The sequence below is a fragment of the Bidens hawaiensis genome, unplaced genomic scaffold (genome assembly GCF_021521415.1).
Source record: "Bidens hawaiensis isolate Kalapana, Puna unplaced genomic scaffold, B.hawaiensis_p1.1 tig00001016_1, whole genome shotgun sequence".
In the NCBI taxonomy this organism is placed as follows: domain Eukaryota; kingdom Viridiplantae; phylum Streptophyta; class Magnoliopsida; order Asterales; family Asteraceae; genus Bidens; species Bidens hawaiensis.
The window spans coordinates 3,487,743-3,507,351 of record NW_027491059.1 but is presented as its reverse complement, the minus strand read 5'-3'; the positions used below and the strand labels follow the sequence as shown (position 1 = coordinate 3,507,351).

At 35.9% G+C, this 19,609-nt stretch overlaps 1 protein-coding gene across 1 annotated transcript; it reads left to right on the top strand.

The window, feature by feature from the left end:
• Nucleotides 1-7,196: 7,196 nt before the first annotated feature.
• Nucleotides 7,197-10,530, top strand: LOC143551230 (uncharacterized). The gene is made up of 2 exons (XM_077041703.1): nucleotides 7,197-10,107; nucleotides 10,205-10,530. Exons 1-2 carry the CDS (start codon nucleotides 7,197-7,199, stop codon nucleotides 10,528-10,530), a joined length of 3,237 nt encoding a protein of 1,078 aa, XP_076897818.1.
• The last annotated feature ends 9,079 nt before the right edge of the window (nucleotides 10,531-19,609 follow it).

Sequence of the window (19,609 nt, the reverse complement as noted above, 5' to 3'; positions counted from 1 at the left end):
CTTTCATCATCAACTATTATTAAGTTCATATTTTATTATAGAATGTGGTTTTTAAGTGGATTTTGATTGCAGGTGCTGGATGCTAAGGATCTCCAAGGTACTCGATGCTATCATCTTAAGAAGCATTTAAAAGAGCATTGCAAGTACAATCACATGATTTTATCTCGTGATGACGTGATGACATGATTCATTATGTAATACCTTATAATTCATAAAATCAAGGTTAGAAATTATAATGTTAGTTATTCATCAATTTAATAAATTTATTGTTTTTCGGCCTTGTGTAACCTCCCCATCGAATCTAGCAAGAATTGGCTTGTACTAGAAAGACCCAGTTTTTAAATATGACCAACTTTATTTAGCTTTAAGAGTGAAGAGTTATGATCTTAAAATGTTTATTTTATGAAGTTTATGTTTTAAAGTTATAAATTTGATTTATAAACATTCTATAATGTAAAGCTATTTTTTATAAGTTTATGTCTTTTAATATTATATTTTGATTTGTAATTAGGTAGCGTTTGTTATGCATGAATGAGAGGTGGAATGGAATAGATCATTAAGATGGAATGAAAAAAATGTGTTTGGTTGGTCAATGGAATGGAATCACCCATTATCATGTCCATTCCATTCCCCCCTAAAACACCTTAATTCATTCCATCTACTCCCCTTGTTTTTTGTTCATTCCATCCCACTTTCACACTATGCCACCTCCACCACCCTCCCACCACCATTACCCATTGCCCTCTCAACACCCACCACAACCGCCTCCACCCCCCGCTACCACCCACCACCGCCTCTGCCACCGGCCACCACCCCACCACCACCCTCCTCCGTCGCCCATACCACCACCACCCACTTCCGCCGCCGCCACCCACCACCACGTACCAGCGCCACCACCAACCATCGCTCCCGCCACCACCACCCACCACCGTCACCGCCACCACCACCCACTATTAGCACCACCTGCCACCACCAACAATCGCCCCCACCACCATTACTACTCGCTGCCCATCGCTACCGCCGCCCACCACCACCATCCCACTGCCACTCACTACCATTTTTATTTTGTTCCAGCTTTTCTAGCTTATCAAAAAATAAAAACTAATAATACATTTCATTCCCGCATGGTAACCAAACATGTCAATGGAATGGTAATTATCCATTCCATTACCTCGTCCAATCCATTACCTCATTTATTCCATTCCATTGCTCATTCCATTACCCCATACCAAACAGACCCTTATAAATTATGTTGTTGTCTCAAAGAAACATATTAACAATTATACATGTGTTAATTTGGCAATTTTTATATTTCCACCCGTGTAGTACACGGGTCAATAACCTAGTTTGTTGTAAAGAAAAAGCAAAAATAGCAATTTCAAACGCTTTAAATGAAGCCTTTTCAAATGGCTTTGTTTTTTAAAAATCAAATAAACAGTGTACAAAAAGTTAGCCAAACACTCTCTACATATATATACTCTATAAGAACCAAACTGGGACGGTAGTTTAAGGCTAGAGAAAACTACTTATTTGGCATTTGGTTACGTAGCGCGATAGAATATATGCATGGGCGTTTGGTTGAGCATCGGCATGGTGCGGAGGATGCACCTAAGGCTTATAAGTTGCACCACCACCCATACCACCTCCACTTCCCCCCCCCCCCCCCGGTCACGTCCACCTCCACCGCCACCGCCATGGCGACCTTCATATCAACCGCCACGTCCACGTCCACGTCCACGTCCATATCCAACGTGACCTCCACTCCTTCCAACAGAACCTCCATAATCAGTTCCTTGATCAGGAGGGGGACGCCTGCTATATATATAAGCGGAACGAAGACTGATACTTCCATAAGATAAATCTACGCGCAGAACATATGTTTTTATTGTTAGTTAATCAAAAAAAATCGTGAAAAGTTCAGTAATAATTCCAAGAATGAAGAACTACAATTACAAACCTAAAGATGTGTCGAGTGTCATGCTTATAGACTCTTCAGTCATCAAGTCCCAAGCCAATCAATAAACGAACAAAGAAATATATCAAACTTTACTTCTTATTATATCAAGGAAACTAGCTCAAAACCTTAATACAACAAACTTTGAAATATCAGTAATAATTCCAAGAATGAAGAACTAAAATTATAAACCTTGAGATGTGTCGAGTGTCATGCTTATAGATTCTTCAGTCATACTTGCTAAATCAATAGAAAAAAACAAGATGAAACATAGTCTTGCAACAAGCTTGTGTTCCATTAAACTTATGAACGGGAGTAATTCTAGTGTGTGGTTTGCTTATTTCATCAATTTGAATGGTATATATTCTTTCTCAACCATGTGTACTCTTGCGAATGTCAGCATTAAATTCTTACCTTAAATTCTTACCTGTATTTTGTCCATTTCTCAATACTATTATTGCAAAAATGTAAGAGCATTCGGAATGATTCTTCAAAATTATGTGAGTATGTTCTTTATTTTTTAGGGTGTGGTTGTAGTGGTTAACTGGTTATGACTTATGAGTGAATAAGAAAGAGAATGTTATTGTTCATGGTTAAATATTAAGAACAGTGTTCATCCTTTATAAAGTGGTTGTGAGTGAAAAAAAGAGAAAATGTAATAAATTAAGGTATAAAAAATATTATTTAATTAAAAAAGAAAAAAAAGCTAGTGGTTTTTAGTGTAATTTTAGATTTGAAAATAGAGAACCGAGAATGCTTTATTCTCATCTAGTTCCCCAAAATTTTGTGAGGGGGGCTTGTAAATTGTAGTGTGGGGTTTTGAGTAGTTGTAAGTATAAACTATAGGGTGGAGAGGGAAACGCTAGTAATTTTTTGTAAATTTGGAAAAAATATAGTAATTTTTTGTAAATTATAGGGTGGAGAGAGACTTTAATGATTAAAGTAAAAAAAATATTATTAATTAAATAGAAGAGAGAAATGTAGTGTGTTTTAGTGTAATTATAAAGACAGGGACAGAGACGTTTACGTGACGTTTTTTTTAAGGGGCGTTTTACTATTAAAACGCCCATAATTATCCATAAAAACTTCTCTTTACATTTAAGGGGAGTTGTTTTTTTTTTCTTTTTTTTTTTGGATGAAAACCAAGAAACGTGCAGCCACTTTGCAAAAACTAGAGAACTCTGAAGAAAATATCCTTTCATGTAACTACTAGCTTCTTCTTCTACAAACTACACAACACTAGTTCTCACAAGTGTTGGCCCAGACTAGCTAGCTCTTCTCAGTTCTCACACATTACAACTATTGTTCTGGTTGTTGTAAGGCATTACAAACTTATAGTTTGTTAAAACATTTACCAAAGATCATGATCCAAACTTTTGCTTTTAATTCGTACAATTTATGTTACAACAATCTTGTATTACAAACTATATGCAAAATAAAGTAGTGTTCGAATTTTAACATGATGATTCTTTTTTGAACAACAAACTACATTGCTTCTAAACTAACGCAATGTCCAAAGATTGAACTTGGGACCTACCTAGATTTGATTCGCAGCATCTCTAAAGTGGCCATTATCCTGAAAATATACATTTAAAAACTCATTTGTATACGCACGTGCATTCTGGATGCTTAAGGCTATGTGTCGACTTTATCGTTGTATGGTGAATATACAACAGAAAGTTTTGGGTGTTGGTATTTTTTCATGTGGAGTATATATAATACGCATCAACAACCTATACTGGCGCGTGCACACACACATAACTATGTTTATCTAGTAACAAAGTGTAGATATTAACAGATATTAACTAATTCTTTTAATTTGTTACTTCAAAATACTAATTGCAAAAATATTATTTAATTATATAGACATGAAAACTTATTTATTTTCCTTGCACGTACGACGCAGTACGTAGTGAGCCTCAACTAATATTGCAAAATATTGTTTATAGCAATATGCGGGAACTTCGTGTGTGTGCGTGTGAACCATGTGCGTGAAGTCGTAAAGTACTCATGTTCGAGTACTATGTTTTCACTATAAATAGGGTCTTTGATGTTTATCTTTTTTTTTTGTGATTGTAGTGAGATCGTGTAATGAGATTATTATTATATATTTTATTTTTCAACTTTCTTCACACAATGATTTTCACTTTTTCTTTCAAAATAAGCTTAAAATGTTTGTATATGTTGCATTGGGTGTTAGTACTTTTTTAGTTCACTTTAGACTCTTCCACATATGCTATCTTTTACTGGCGTCTACTATAGCCTCTTTTCACTTCAGGCATAAACATGCAATTTGGTTTGCTTTTCATTTCAGATGTATTTTTGGCACCTCCACGTGTGTTTTCCTTTACAGTTAACTGAAAGGTTGCTGCAACTCTTCGATTCTGATTCAGTGTCTTCGGCGACGACGGGTGGTCACTCCTGTCAGTGCCGACGACGTTGTGGGTAAGTATTTTTTGTTCCCATGTCTGATGTCTCTGTTTTTTAGGTTTGCTTTTCATTTCAGATGTATTTTTGGCACTTGACTTTTTATCGCAGAACTTGGATTGTCGATGACAGAGTTTGAATTACACATTTCATTCATATTAATGACTCGTCGGCGCTCATTGCGATGACGGTGGCGGTGGTTAGTAATAAGGGTGGCAAAACAAACCAACATGGGTTGTTTTGGCTCAATTTGGATATATTTTAAAATTGAAATCAGTCATGACGAATCAAAAGAATTTTATAAGAAAGTCAAAATGGGTTGGGAAAAAGTTAGTGCTTTTGATTATAGGTTAGAATGGGTTTGTTTATGGATTAGAACAGACTAAAACAAGCTTTATCCATTTTTATTTCAAATAAAACCCACGGAACCGAATAGAAACCGAGATACCGAAACCGAACATATACCAAAACTGACCGAAATGAAAAAAAAAAGCGAAACTGAAGCGAAAAAAAGTGAAAAAACTGAACCTAAACTGAGAGAAAAAAGGTTTTTTTTAATGAACGAGGAAGACGGGGAAACATTTTAATTATTTTACTTTTTGCGTTTTCGATTTATATTTTGTGTTATTTTTTTATTAATTTTTTTGAATATTTTTTTATGGGTTTTTGAAACCCTGTATTTTAACCTTTACTTGGTTCAAGATGGGTTAACTTTACCCATCCAAAACCGAATAGAAACCGAGAAATCAAAACCGAAAACATTGAAACCGGAATGAAAAAAAGCAAAACTGAACTGAAAAAAAAAAACAAAACCTGAACCTAGACAAAACCGAGTTTTTATTTATTTTTTATAATGAATGAGGACGAAGGACGAAACATTTTAGTTATTTTACTTTTTGCGTTTTTGATTTATATTTTGAGTTATTAATTTTTTTGTTAATTTTTTGAGGGTTTTTAAAACCGTTTGCATTTTAACCTTACTTGAGTTATCCATCTTGACCCATACACATCCTAACCCTTTATTTTAAAAATTCATCCTGACCCAAACCCATTCTAGTCCATCACCCAAATCCAACCCAACCTATTCATATTGCCACCTCTAGTTACTAAAATCTGCGACGGTGGCGATAATTCCATTCATAGTAGGTATGATTCTTTTACTTTCAAGGATTTTTGTTAACTAGATTTAATCCTTTACAAGCTTTAGAAAACTTAATTTGTTGCTTTATGCATTTTTATTTGTTTCAGCATTGTTTGTTTAGTGTTTTTTGTATGTGTTTGACCAAATTTCGTCTCCAAGGTTGCTTAAGCTGGCAACTTTTGTTCATGCATTTTTTTTTTGCTGTCCGGCGGGTATTCAATGAAATGCCAATGGCTGTTGGTTGAGGTTCTCAATTCTAATAAATGCATTAAGGTTAGAGATTTTTTCTTTGTGTATCTTTATTGCAGGGTTTATATACACATATAGAAATATAGAAACATATATGTAAAGTAATGCGGATGAACTTATTTGAGTCGGAATTTTTATCTGCTGTTGCTTTTCTTTTCATTAATCTTTTGAATGATGGTGGGACATTATAGGAGCCAATGATTTCGATTCACCTTTTTAAGAGGTTATTTCCATTGTTTAAGAGGTTGTGATGATTGATACGAAGTATTGCATCTTGACGGGGTATCACAAAAGTTTCAAAAAACATTAATAAAGTTGGCTACAGATTGATCCACATGTATGTGTTTTCCCTTTCTGATGTGAACCCTTTACTCATGGCCTATCATACAAACAGTGTAAGTTTAAAGCCATAATATATATCATGTAAATTTGGTAGTAAATGCTTTGTTCAATAAAATGAGATTTTTAATGTTTCATTTTAATTGGTAAATGTTCTGTTCCAACAAAATTGGTTTTCTATTTATCGTAATTTAAGTTTTAGTGTGTGATTCATATTACTCGGATGGATTCTCAAGGAGAAAGGCCCTGGCTGATTACTGGGTTTCTTTGTAGCTTTTAGTGTGCATTTGATTCTGGTTGATGAGTTGTATGCAAACCTTGATGTTTTGCATCTTTGTTGCTGCATCACGAGATTGGCTTATGGCTATGACGAGGCCGTGATTGATCATGCTTCACTTTTGGTGTGGCAGCTTAGGTTGCAGCTGTTGTGCAGACCTGCGCCTTGGGTTGCAACTTTAGTAATTTTATTTTTAATATCTAGTTACACAATGAGAGTTTCAAAGATCTAACAGACAGACGAAATTTTGTAAACCATTGAACAGGCCAAAGCATCCAACTTTTGTGAATTGAAGACATTATATTTGCTTTTATATTACGACTTATAATGCAATTCTCATATGGCTCTAGAGTTCCCTTTTTAAAACCCAGCGCGTTACTTTTCAAAACCCAGCGCATCGCGCAAGTATTGAAAACTAGTTTATTCATAAATTTCAATATAAAACATGAAGCGCAATTCAACTTGACTATATTATCTAAACATTATACAACATTACATCATGTGTTATGATATACAAATATCAAGTTCTTCAATCTCATTAATTCATGGCCCCATAACTATCTTCCGAGAAGACTTTATAAAGCAAGCCTTCCATTCATTTTCTTCAATCTCATTAATTCGAATTCATAGCCCCAAAACTGTCTTCCGAGAAGACTTTATAAAGCAAGTCTTCCATTCATTTTCTTCAATCTCATTAATTCATGGCCCCAAAACTGTCTTACGAGGAGACTTTATAAAGCAAGTCTTCCAAAATGTTTCAATATAAATTACAGCAAAGAATCTTGCACGAAGCACCCATAACCACAAACATGACAACTCTTTTCCTTTCAATCATCTTACTTTTAATATGTGCCGTTTGTTGTACCCTAAATGCTTCAGGTTCTTCAGATGAAGTTAATGCTCTCCTAAAATGGAAAGCAACCCTGCATAGCCAAAATGCCAGCATCCTTCTACCTTCATGGACACGTAATGTTTCTGCTAAAATAATAGTGTCTCCATGCAACTGGTATGGCATTTCATGTAATGTTAATGGCAGCATAAACATGCTGCGCCTTTCCTCGTCCGGTCTAAATGGTACGCTTGATCACCTGACCTTCTCCTCATTTCCGAATCTTGAATATTTTCAACTAGATTCAAACAACTTTTTTGGGATTATCCCTTCTGAAGTCGGTAACCTGTCAAAACTCGTTCTTCTTGATTTCTCTTCTAATCAGTTCACTGGAATGATACCTCTTGAGATTGGTGAACTGAGAAGTCTTGTTACCCTTCATTTGTTTCAAAATCAGTTGCATGGTTCTATTCCGCAAGCCCTATGTCAATTAAGATTTCTTTATGGGCTAGCGTTGAGTGACAACAATCTTAACGGTTCTATTCCTACATGCTTGGGTCAGTTATCGAATTTGAGTTATATATATCTGAACCGCAACAATTTATCTGGTTCAATTCCTCATGAATTGGGAAATCTTTACCATCTAGAGGATCTTCATATGAATAATAACTCTCTAACTGGCACTATCCCTAAAACTTTGGTCAATTTGAAAAATCTAACCTACTTAATGTTATACCAGAATCAATTGAGTGGTTCCATTCCCAGAGAAATAGGTAATATGATTTCACTCGAGTGGGTGGAACTAGAATTGAACAATCTCAGTGGTCCAATTCCTTCGTCTCTGGGTAAACTCGGATCCCTTTCTGTTCTTAGTCTCCATTCCAACAAACTTTCTGGTGTCATCCCAGAAGAGTTAGGAAACTTGACATCCCTTATTAATTTGCAACTCGCAAACAATCAACTAAACGGTTCCATTCCAAGTTCATTTGGTAACCTACGAACGCTAGAAAAATTATCCCTTTTTGGCAATCAACTATATGGTCCCATCCCGCAAGAGTTAGGAAACATGACATCTCTTTCAAATCTGGATCTAGGAAGCAATCAACTCAACGGTTCCATTCCAAACTCATTTGGTAAGCTACAAACCCTTGAAACATTGGCTGTTGACGCCAATCAACTTTCTGGTTCTATTCCACAGGAATTAGGGAAGCTGAAGTTGGTTAAAATTCTTATCACCAACAATAGTTTTTCTGGTACTTTGCCTGATGATATCTGCAATGGAAGGAAGCTTGCATATCTTTGGGTTGACAATAATAATCTAACAGGTCCTAAGACCTTGTACAATTGCTCTAGCTTGAGGCGTGTCCGTCTTGATAAAAACCGGCTTACTGGAGATATTTCCAAGATCTTTGGAATCTATCCGCACCTAAACTACATCAATCTCAACGATAACAAATTTTATGGCGAAATCTCAGACAACTGGAGTAAGTGCAGAAACCTGACCACCATGCAGATGGGTGGGGATCGAATCGGAGGAAGCATACCTTCGTCCCTCGGTAACTCAATTCAGTTAGAAGCTCTTAATCTCTCTTTCAATGATTTGGCTGGAGAGAGACCCAAAGAGTTTGGAAGGATGGCTCTCATGGGGAAGCTTTTTCTCAACAATAATCGACTTTCTGGTATCGTGCCACAAGATCTAGGATCACTAGTTGAACTTCTTGAACTTGATCTGTCCATGAATAAGTTGAATGGGTCGATTCCATCTTCCCTTGGGCAATGCTCAAAACTCTTTTCCTTAAACTTGAGCAACAATGGATTTAACGGCGAAATCCCAGCTCAATTTGGTAGATTAGTTCAGTTGTCTGTTCTTGATATGAGTCATAATTCACTCATCAGAGAGATACCTTCTGTGTTTTCAAGTATGAGTAGCCTGGAAACTCTTAATCTCTCTCACAACGAACTCTCAGGTAATATTCCGAAGAGCTTTGGATCAATGAATTGGTTGTTGAACATCGATCTTTCTTATAATCACTTACGAGGTCCTCTTCCCAATAGCAAAGCGTTTATGAATATTTCCATAGAAGCATTGGAAGGGAATGATGATTTGTGCGGAAATGTTTCTGGATTGAAAAGATGTACATCAGAAAGCCCTACCCTAAATCGGAGACGCAAACTCGCACTGTTGATTTCTCTTCCATTTCTTGGAGCTCTTCTACTTGGCGGTCTCATTGGAATATTCTCTTCTTTTAACTGGAGATCAAAGAAGCCGCCATCGACGTCACAACTTGTGAACGAGCATAAACATGGCAATAATTTATTTTCAATTTCTACTTTCAATGGAAGAGAGACATACAATGAAATCCTAAATCTAACAGAGGAGTTTAACGAAGCATACTGCATCGGAGTGGGAGAATGTGGAAGTGTATACAAAGTAAAGCTATCATCAGGTGATACTGTTGCTATAAAGAGATTCCACTCGTTATCGAAGGTGGTCGATCATAATGAATTCGTAAATGAGATTAGGGCATTGACTAGAATACGACATAGGAACATTGTAAAACTGCTGGGTTACTGCTCGCATTTTGAAAACTCGTTTTTGGTTTATGAGTATCTCGAAGGCGGTAGTCTAGCTGATATTCTAGGAGATAAAAATGCTCAAATTTTGGATTGGACAAAGAGGGTGAACATCATCAAAGGTATTGCATGCGCTTTATCATATATGCATCACGATTGTTCGCCTGCCATCATTCATCGTGACGTATCAAGCAAAAATATTTTGCTTGATTCCGAATATGAAGCTTGTGTTTCCGATTTTGGTACTTCCAAAATTCTAAACCCAAATTCTTCGAATTGGAGTAACATTGCGGGAACACTTGGATACCTTGCACCAAGTAATTTATGTCAAGCCATTCATAATAACAAACTATTTGCCATATCTTTAACAAGAACTGAATTCACTATTGTGTATATTCTATTATTCTTTTACAGAACTTGCTTACAATATGATGGTAACGGAAAAGTGTGATGTTTATAGTTTCGGCGTATTGGTGTTAGAAATCGTTAAAGGAGAACATCCAGGAGATATCATTTCTTCTCTAGCATCGACAACAACAAAAGAAGTAAAGCTCACAGATTTGGTGGATCATCATCTCCCTGTTCAACTCCTAGAGATCAAAGAAGTTCTAACATCAATATTGATTCTGGCCATTAGATGCATCAACTCAAACCCGAAAATAACGCCTACAATGCACGAAGTTTCGAAAAAAATTGCATGTGTTACTTGCAACACGTATAAGGGCCTTGATGTTGTGTAGTGTCATGGGCTTTGATACTGTCTATGTTTATCGTGCTTACAACTTGCATAGGTTTCGGTGCAACATGATATTGGTGGGTCACATTTCATTATTTTAATAGAGTAAAGTGCTAAAATCGTCCTTAAGGTTTAATCAATTATGCGACTTCAGTTCAAAAATTTTGTTTTTTGCAACTGGGTCATTGGCATTTCCCTTTCTTGCCAATTACGTCCAAATTGCAAACTCCGTTAATTTTCATTGTTAAGTCAGGGGTAAAATGGTCTTTCATATATTTTCGTTATTATTCTAATCATTTAGTTAAAATAAAATAAGAAAAAAAAACATGCTTTATCCACTTTCATTACAAAACATTTTTTTTTGAAAGGAATTTCATTACAAAACTACAAATCCATATTCAAATTACCGTTCATAGTATCCCATCCCAGATCTCACCTTCACAATCCACCATGAGCTACTGAAGGCGAAACCCATTGGCCACTAAATAACTGCCCTTGGTTTGAAACTTTCCAACGGACTTGTTTTACGGAACTGGAAGTTGATTCGGTGACTCGGAATCTCGCGACGGAGTTGGCGGCCGACAAGAGAAGAGATTTCAGCTAAGCTATTCGGCGTCATGTTCGTGGTACTCGCGGTGGAAGCAGATCCAAAGAAATGCTTTGATTTTGAATGTCAAGTAGATTGCCGACAGTGTTCTTCAATTTGGTTAAGGAGATCTTCATCGGTGGTGGTACGTTCGTTGAAGCGATAGTCAGTGCCTGAGCCACATTGAGCCAACCAGGTTCGGCCGAACCCGGTTTTTTTCGGTTTTATATATAACCTATAGTATCTAATTAACGAGCGAACCCATTCTTTTTCGACGAACAAACCAAGTATCAGTTTAAAAAAACATTCGAACCCACTTATTATGAAAATTTTAGTTAAAACCTTTTTAGTAATAACTATTTCTTTTATAAAATATAAAAAGCTTAAAAATACTATAAAAATTACTAACAAACATTATAAATGGGTCAATAATAATCCATATATATAATAACAAAAAGCCAAAATAATTAATGGATTTGGTCAATAAACCCAACCCAATTAACATTTTTCAAAATATTACCTAAATAAAAATTAAATAAAAAAGCGAAAATAATAGCTAATTTCTGTTTCTATCGACCAGATGAGTACCTCTTTCATCTCATCACCTTCGCTAGTTCGCCTTAAAGCTTCAACCATTGCCTCACTGCCTCAGCACTCATTTGCCGGGCATCAACCAGATAGCAACGACCGGCCGACTCTTTCTTTTTTATTTAATATGACTTTGGGTTTTTTTGAATGTTAATGATGTATACTTTTGTTATGATAGTGATATTGCATTTTATTTATCTGGCTGAATGACCGACCCAACCTATCAAGGCCCGAAAACTTTGACGCCGGAAAAAAATCAAACACCAAAATTCCCGAACCCATAGGAAAAAATTTCTGGCTCCGCCACGGACGATAGTGATGAGATTTCTTAGAGTATCTTTGCTCATTCCGTTTGATGTCGGTTGTTGCAGATGTCCAATGATATGTTACATATGTAGGTTGTTAGGCGGCAATAGTGGCAAATTAGAGTTTGTCAGGGGTGGACGAATTTGACGTTGGGGGCAGACTAGAGGTTGCATAGTGGTGGTAGGCGGTGGACGTTTCCGACAGGGTTTGTTTGAGGGAAGAAAGGTTAGGTGGTGGGCCGTGAGGGTTACTCACCAACACTAATTAAGTTATTATTATTATTATTCCTACATAAAAAATTATTTTAACATTAATTTATAGTTTATGTTAAAAAGACTAAGATGCCATTTATATCTTAGTAAAAAGTCGATTATACCTCTAACTTAACGATGAAAATTAACTGAGTTAGCGATTTGAACGTAATTGACAAGAAATGGATAACGTCAATGGTCTAGTTGGAAAAACAAACACCATTCTGGAAGAAAGTCGCATAATTACCAAACCTCAAGGACGATTTTAGCACTTTACTCATTTTAATATAAACTTGAATAATAATAATTACAATAATAATAAAAAAAATTCCCAAACTAGCCATTTTTGTCACACCCCGCCAAGGTGGAAACGCATATGATTATCGCAAACATAAATTTATATAGGATACCAACTGTTTAAAGCATTTACTAAACATGAGTTATTCAAAACATATAATAAGATTTCAAAACGCTTTAAGTTATAACAATGAAATCCTTCAAAAGATGGTATCCTACGATGCATGTGGGTTCCTACTTGTAGTCCACGACTTCAGTTTTAACCTGTAAGACATACTCGAAAACGTCAACATAATGTTGGTGAGTTCACAGGTTTTATTGTCGTAATGTAAAACCGTTTCCAGAGTAAATAATGAGAAGTTTATGTTGTTATAAATCAAATACATTCTTGTCAAAACGTTAGTATAAATCTTGTATCTCTAAATAAAAGTACGTTTGTGTTAAAAGTATTAGAGAGATTCTAGAGACCATATTTAGAAATCGTATTCCTTAGATTAATCACCAATAATAACAGTAACGTCCCAATGGCCCTAAATAGGGAATCCGCTGTTTTTAAAATTTCAGTAATGGTAACAATAATATTTCAGGGGATGCATTACTTTTTTAAAATGTCAGTAATGGTAACAATAATATTTCAGGGGATGCATTAAGTAATTGATTTTCCCAAGAACTTTAGTAATAGGAAAAATAATAGTAGCCTTCTTGGGTATAAGTAAGTGTAATTGTATATAATGTGGTGAGCAATTCAAATAGGTTGAAAATGTTCATAATAATTACGATAAGTGAAAGCGAATATGATTGAAAACGGTTTCGGTGGATGTATATATATATATATATATATATATATATATATATATATATATATATATTTCCGTGATGTGTTAAATGAAACACAAGTAAGATTCGATTCTCGTACATCTAGCTTGGACTACGAGTACGCTATCATATAAGCCTATAACCAAACCAAGACGTAATAGTAACAATATTATGGTGACCTGACAGGTAACAAGGTATCATCTACTCATATAATAATAGATCAAAGAGGAACCATGTTTTATATTATCCCATATAAGTAATTCAATTGGCAACTTGTATAAGAACGAACACGTTAGGCCTTTCTATTTCCTAACTAGTAAACTCGAGTAAGAATAAATATGAAGACGCTGAGACCTTGCATTTCTCAACTAGTAAAATCATATAAAAATAGATACGAAACCGTTGAGGCCTTGCATTTCTCATCTAGTAAACACGTAAAACAATAACACGAAAACATTGAGGCTTTGTATTTCTCAACTAGTAAACATGAAAACGTTAAGGCTTTGTATTTCTCAACTAGCAAACAAGAAAACGTTGAGGCTTTATATTTCTCAACCAGTAACACGAAAACGTCGAGGCTTTGTATTTCTCAACTAGTAACACGGAAACGTTGAGGCTTAGTATTTCTCTAACTAGTAAACACGAAACGTTGAGGCTTTGTATTTCTCAGATAGTAAACTCGTATAAGAATAAATATGAAAACATTGAGGCCTTGTATTTCTCAACTAGTCATGAAAACGTTGGGGCGTTATGTTACCCATTATCACATATATTGAGCGTTGAATAGTTTTCCGAATATCATAACATTTTTCATATACTAACAAATAGTTTTGAGTATGTTTCTCCCCCGGAGTTATAAAAGTAGTAAAACGCGTAAAAGGGGCAGTGAACTCACCTGGTGTGCACTGATATAGTTGCTAGCAATAGAAAGGCCCGAGTTTGAGTGCTGAACTACTCATGTCCTAAAACGCGTAAGAACACCTTAGGGTCTAACGAAATATTTCTAACATGCGTGTTGATTTATATAGGATTTTCACCCAAGTAGTGCGTTTTGTTTAAATTGTGTGTTATGTTGAGAAAGTTTGACCCGTTGGTGATATGTACGTGATTTATTGAGATGTTTATTTATGTGTAGAATATAAATATGAGTGATAAAAAACATCATTTTTGTCTTGAATTAAATTTATGGCAAATTTATATATAAATAATTATTTGTACCCGTGCATAACTTGTCTCAATCGATAATATATCTATATGTATGTAATTTATATACTTATTGGTGAGAATATATTTAAATACGGCTCGTATCTACGTAAAAATAGTATAACTATATTTCTACATATTTATTCTCCAACGTTGCATGAACCCGTTAAAAGGCAACATTTATATCTTCTTGTGTTCAAAATATATACGTTTTAACAAAATATATGCTATTTATCATTTTATAGTGAAATGTTATGTCTTATAGAAATATACATTTTCCACTATAAATCACTTTTCTACTTTTATACTACTTTTGTTAAAACACAGTGTTATTACTAAATATTTTACTAGTAGAAGTTTACAAGAATTATATATATTATTTAGGAAGAGGGTTTTTTTTTAAGTAAAAACTCCAAAGGAAATATAATTGTTTCCAACAAGTTTTTATCATACGCTTTTAAGTATAGACCCATAAATATAATCCTTTCATTTGTGAACATAACCACCTAAAGTGAGTGTATTTCATATAACCCATAACAATATATAAAAATAGTCTAATTCAAAGTGTTCAGATAACCATAATATATAGATCTTAAAGGTTAGACACGCATGAGTCTGTTTTGAGTGAAACTAACATGTAAAAACACATAACACCAACATTAATTAGATTTTTTTAAGGAAAACTCTTGTAAAACCATATAATTTCACCTAGTGTTTAAAGAAATCCAAGTGTATTTATGTTGGTTTTCATAACTTCCAGAGCTTTAACTAAGTATACAATTACTTGTGTGAATGTGTAAACGTAAAATAACTTGTAGAATTTTATAAAAACTAAGGTTGGGAAGTTTAAATACTCACTTTAAACAAGCAAGGCTATGGAGAATCTTGAGCTTGAACCCTTGAAACACCAAAACATAAACTACTTGGACTTGAAAGGTGTAAAAGTGATTTTGTGTTTGTGGTTTGTGGCTGAGATATGGGAGCCGTATGAGAGTGGGGTGTTGGCCAAAAGGAGGAGTCGAGAGAGGTAGCAAGTGAAAGTGTTTTGTGTTTTGTGTTTTTGTTTGTTTATATGGAGATGTTATAGTTTGCTGGTTATAAAATATCTCAACAATAAATAATTGGTCATGGGATGTTGAGTGGGGAAATGGTGAAAGGATGAAAGGTATGGTGTTGGGTTTCAGTGGTGATCAGTTAAAATTTCGTTTATTAAATCCGGTTCAATAAATGTGACAAATAATAACTAATTACAATAATTAATATACGCAGCGGAATATATATAATTAATCAGCACTGAAAACTAAACCTGACAGGGTCCGGTTACAAACAATACGAGTACGGGTCAAAACATTAAATATAAACTAATCATATATATAAGTTTACCTTGGTTAATAATTAACCGGTTGAGACACCGAAGGCTAACGAACCGAGCTAGGTGACACAACGAGATCCAACGACCAACGGTGCGGTGCACGACGGCAACCAGGCAGCGGTGGTAGTGTGCGGACAGCAGCCCGGCGGCAGCGGCGTACAGCGGCGGCGGCAGGCGGTAGTCGGGCAGCGCCGACGATGGGGTGGAGGAAGAAAGAAGATGAACTGGCTGATTGGTTTAGGTTAAGGTTATCTCCATAACATCGTATGTTTATATAACCTATAATTAGGTTTAACTAACTTAGTTAGTTATAACCCCAATGGGCCAACATGTCCACTTCTTGCTCCAAAGCTCGCTCCATATAATTTCATTTCATTAAAGTATCTAACCCGGTTAACTAACTTAAGTGGGTCAATGACTTGTTACCTCACGGTGTAACTCTCACGGGTCATAACTCGGTTGGCCGTATTGACTTACCCGAACCGGTCCATAATTCCAACAGTCTCCCATTTGGACGGTTTCTGGTTAAGTTACTCAATACTGACAGTCAGCGGTGCTCTAACTACACATAGCTTCCCCCAACAGGTTATAACATTTTAAATTCATTAACCAAAATAATTTTGGAATACGCTATTGCAAGATAACAAATTTATGGTAATCGTTGTCATCTATCATTTCTATATAAAACATCAATTGAACAATGAGACATGGATCAGGATCAATCTCATATGGCGTTCAATCATTATAGTTCTCGATCTAGAGTCAAAGTGCTCCAATCAAACACACAGTTAGTTTAGGTAACACTTTACTAGTTTGAATCAATGAGGGCGCCAAGATGTCTAACTGTTACATATCATGTAAGAGTACAAAATCCCATCTTGAATACATACAACTCCCACTAAAGTTCAGATCATTCCCCACCAATGCCTTTATAGCTGGCAGTTACGCGACAGCGGTTGACACTGATCAAAGAATAGCCTTTAGTAAACGAAAGTTCTAATATGTATCTCAGGTCTAAGGATAATAAATGAGGATACCAGTATCAAAACATCTTATGACTAAGATCTATGAATATGATTTGATGCGAGTTACATCCAACGTCATTCATAATGAGGTCTGTGAGTTTGGAAGTCAACTCCTTGAGTCTAAAGTCAGAATAGTCTTAATTCAGAGTCGTTCCCATGAGTCTAACCGACTACGGATAATTTAGAATACAATATTCACGGATTAAACATATTAAAACGAACACAGCTATATCATTCAACATTTGCATTTAACCATTAAATCAAAAGAGAACTTAAAGTATAACTGTTTGAAATGTTCACACATCCAACTACTAAATCAAAATAAACTACTAGCTAATCTAAGACCGATAGCATCTCTGTGATGATCATGCTTGTCCTGAGTCATCGGTTTAGTGAACGGGTTAGCTAGATTTTGATCTGTGTCTTCTTTGCTTATTATGATGTCTCCTCGTTCTAGTATATCTCGTATATAGTGGAACTTCCTTAGAATGTGCTTGGCCCTGTGATGAGATTTGAGCTCTTTGACTTGAGCAATGGCTCCTGTGTTATCATGGATTACGTCGATCGGTTTTCGAAAGCTTGGAACCAGATCGAGGTGGGCTATGGATTTCTTCATCCAAGCAGATTGTGAGCGAGAATCATCTCGGTTAGTCTGGAAGCTAGCATCATTGTAACACCTTACAATGAGTTCTTCTTCCACTCCTCCAAACACCAAGAACATGTCTTTCGTTCTTTTCAAGTACCTCAGAATGTTCTTCACAACAGTCCAGTAGGCAATGCCAGGGTTCTGATGAAAACGACTAGTTATGCTCAGTGCATACGAGATGTCAGGTCTAGTACATAACATAGCATACATGATAGAACCAATCGCTGAAGCATATGGAATCGCTTGCATGTGCTTAGTTTCAATTTCCATTGCCGGAGATTGCGATTTGTTCAAGACGGTTCCTTTAGCCATGGGGAGAGCTCTTTTCTTGGAGTTGTCCATAGAGAAGCGTGCCATTACTTTGTCTATGTACGTACTTTGACTCAGCCCTAGAAGCCTCTTAGACCTATCTCGGTAGATCTTAATTCCTAGAATATAAGCAGCTTCACCAAGATCTTTCATTGCGAAACAAGAGCCCAACCAGTTCTTAACTTCCTTAAGCATAGAGATGTTGTTTCCAATGATCAGTATATCATCCACATACAAGATGAGGAATGATATAGTGCTCCCACTAGCCTTTCTGTAAACACAAGGCTCATCTTCATTTTTGATAAAACCAAACTCTTTGATTTTCTCATCAAAATGAAGATTCCAGCTGCGAAATGCATGTTTAAGTACATAAATGGACTTATTCAGTTTGCACACCCTGTTAGGATATTTAGGATCGACAAAACCTTCAGGATAAACCATATAGACATCTTCATAAAGATATCCATTAAGAAAAGTAGTTTTGACATCCATTTGCCATATCTCGTAGTCAGAGTACGCGACTATGGCAAGTAATATCATTATCGACTTAGTCATAGCAACGGACGAGAAGGTTTCATCATAGTCAATACCTTGAGTTTGAGTAAAACCTTTCGCGACTAGCCATGTTTTATAAGTCTGCACATTTCCATGCATGTCGGTTTTCTTCTTGAAAATCGCTTCCTACTGCTCGACACTCGGGGGGTCGCTCAACCAATTTCCAGACTTGATTGTCACGCATAGATTGCATCTCGACGTTCATGGCATCTTGCCATTTATCAGATTCCGGATCTAAGATAGCAGATTTGTAGTTAGTAGGTTCGTCGCTTGACTCGGCTACTAAGAGGACCTCGGGACCATCTAGATGCCCTAGGTATTTAGAGTTTGGTACGCGAGTCCTATTACTTCTGCGAACGCTTGTGTTCATGTCCGATGTATCAGCAACAACTTGTTGATCAGACATTCCAACTTCCTCAACGGTAGTTTGTAGTTCTTGAATTTCTTCAAGATCGACAATATTATCTCCAGTTCCTCGATAGAGAATTTCCTTCTCAAGGAAGTGGCCCTTCCTTTTGATAGAAATCACATTTTTATCAGGATGGAAGAAATAATATCCGCTTTGGTTATAGTATCCGACGAAAACAACTTTTACGCCGCGAGGATCGAGCTTATCGTCAGAATCACTAGTGACATAAGCATCACATACCCATACTCTAAGGAAAGACAAATTGGGTTTTCGCCAATGCCATATCTCATATGGGGTTTTGCTTACCTTTTTAGTTGGAGCCAGATTGACAATGTGGACGACGGTCAAAAGGGCAAAGCTCCAAAAGGAGTGAGACAAGTTAGTTCTACACATCATTGATCGGACCATGTTTAGCAAGGTTTAATTTCTCCTCTTGCTCACACCATTCTGTTGGGGTGTGCCGGGTGGAGTGAGCTGTGAAACAATTCCACGCTCTTTCAGATGATGTATGAATTCTGAGCTAAGATACTCTGATGTGGTCCAAAATATACATACTATTATATAAATATTTCCTATACCTTTAAGTGCTTTGAGCTAAGTTTTTATTGAACATTACTCCTATCTGGCTCATATTTGGATTTTAAAGGTTTCATGATTAAATGAGTTAAAATTGAGTGCTTATATTAAATTTGTGACAATGAGCTATGACATAGTACTTTA

Bases quoted from the DNA above. Each gene is read 5' to 3' on its own strand.
- LOC143551230 (XM_077041703.1), top strand. From the start codon at position 7,197: ATGACAACTCTTTTCCTTTCAATCATCTTACTTTTAATATGTGCCGTT. The intron at 10,108-10,204 runs GTAATTTATGTC...ATTCTTTTACAG, and splicing joins ACTTGGATACCTTGCACCAA to AACTTGCTTACAATATGATG.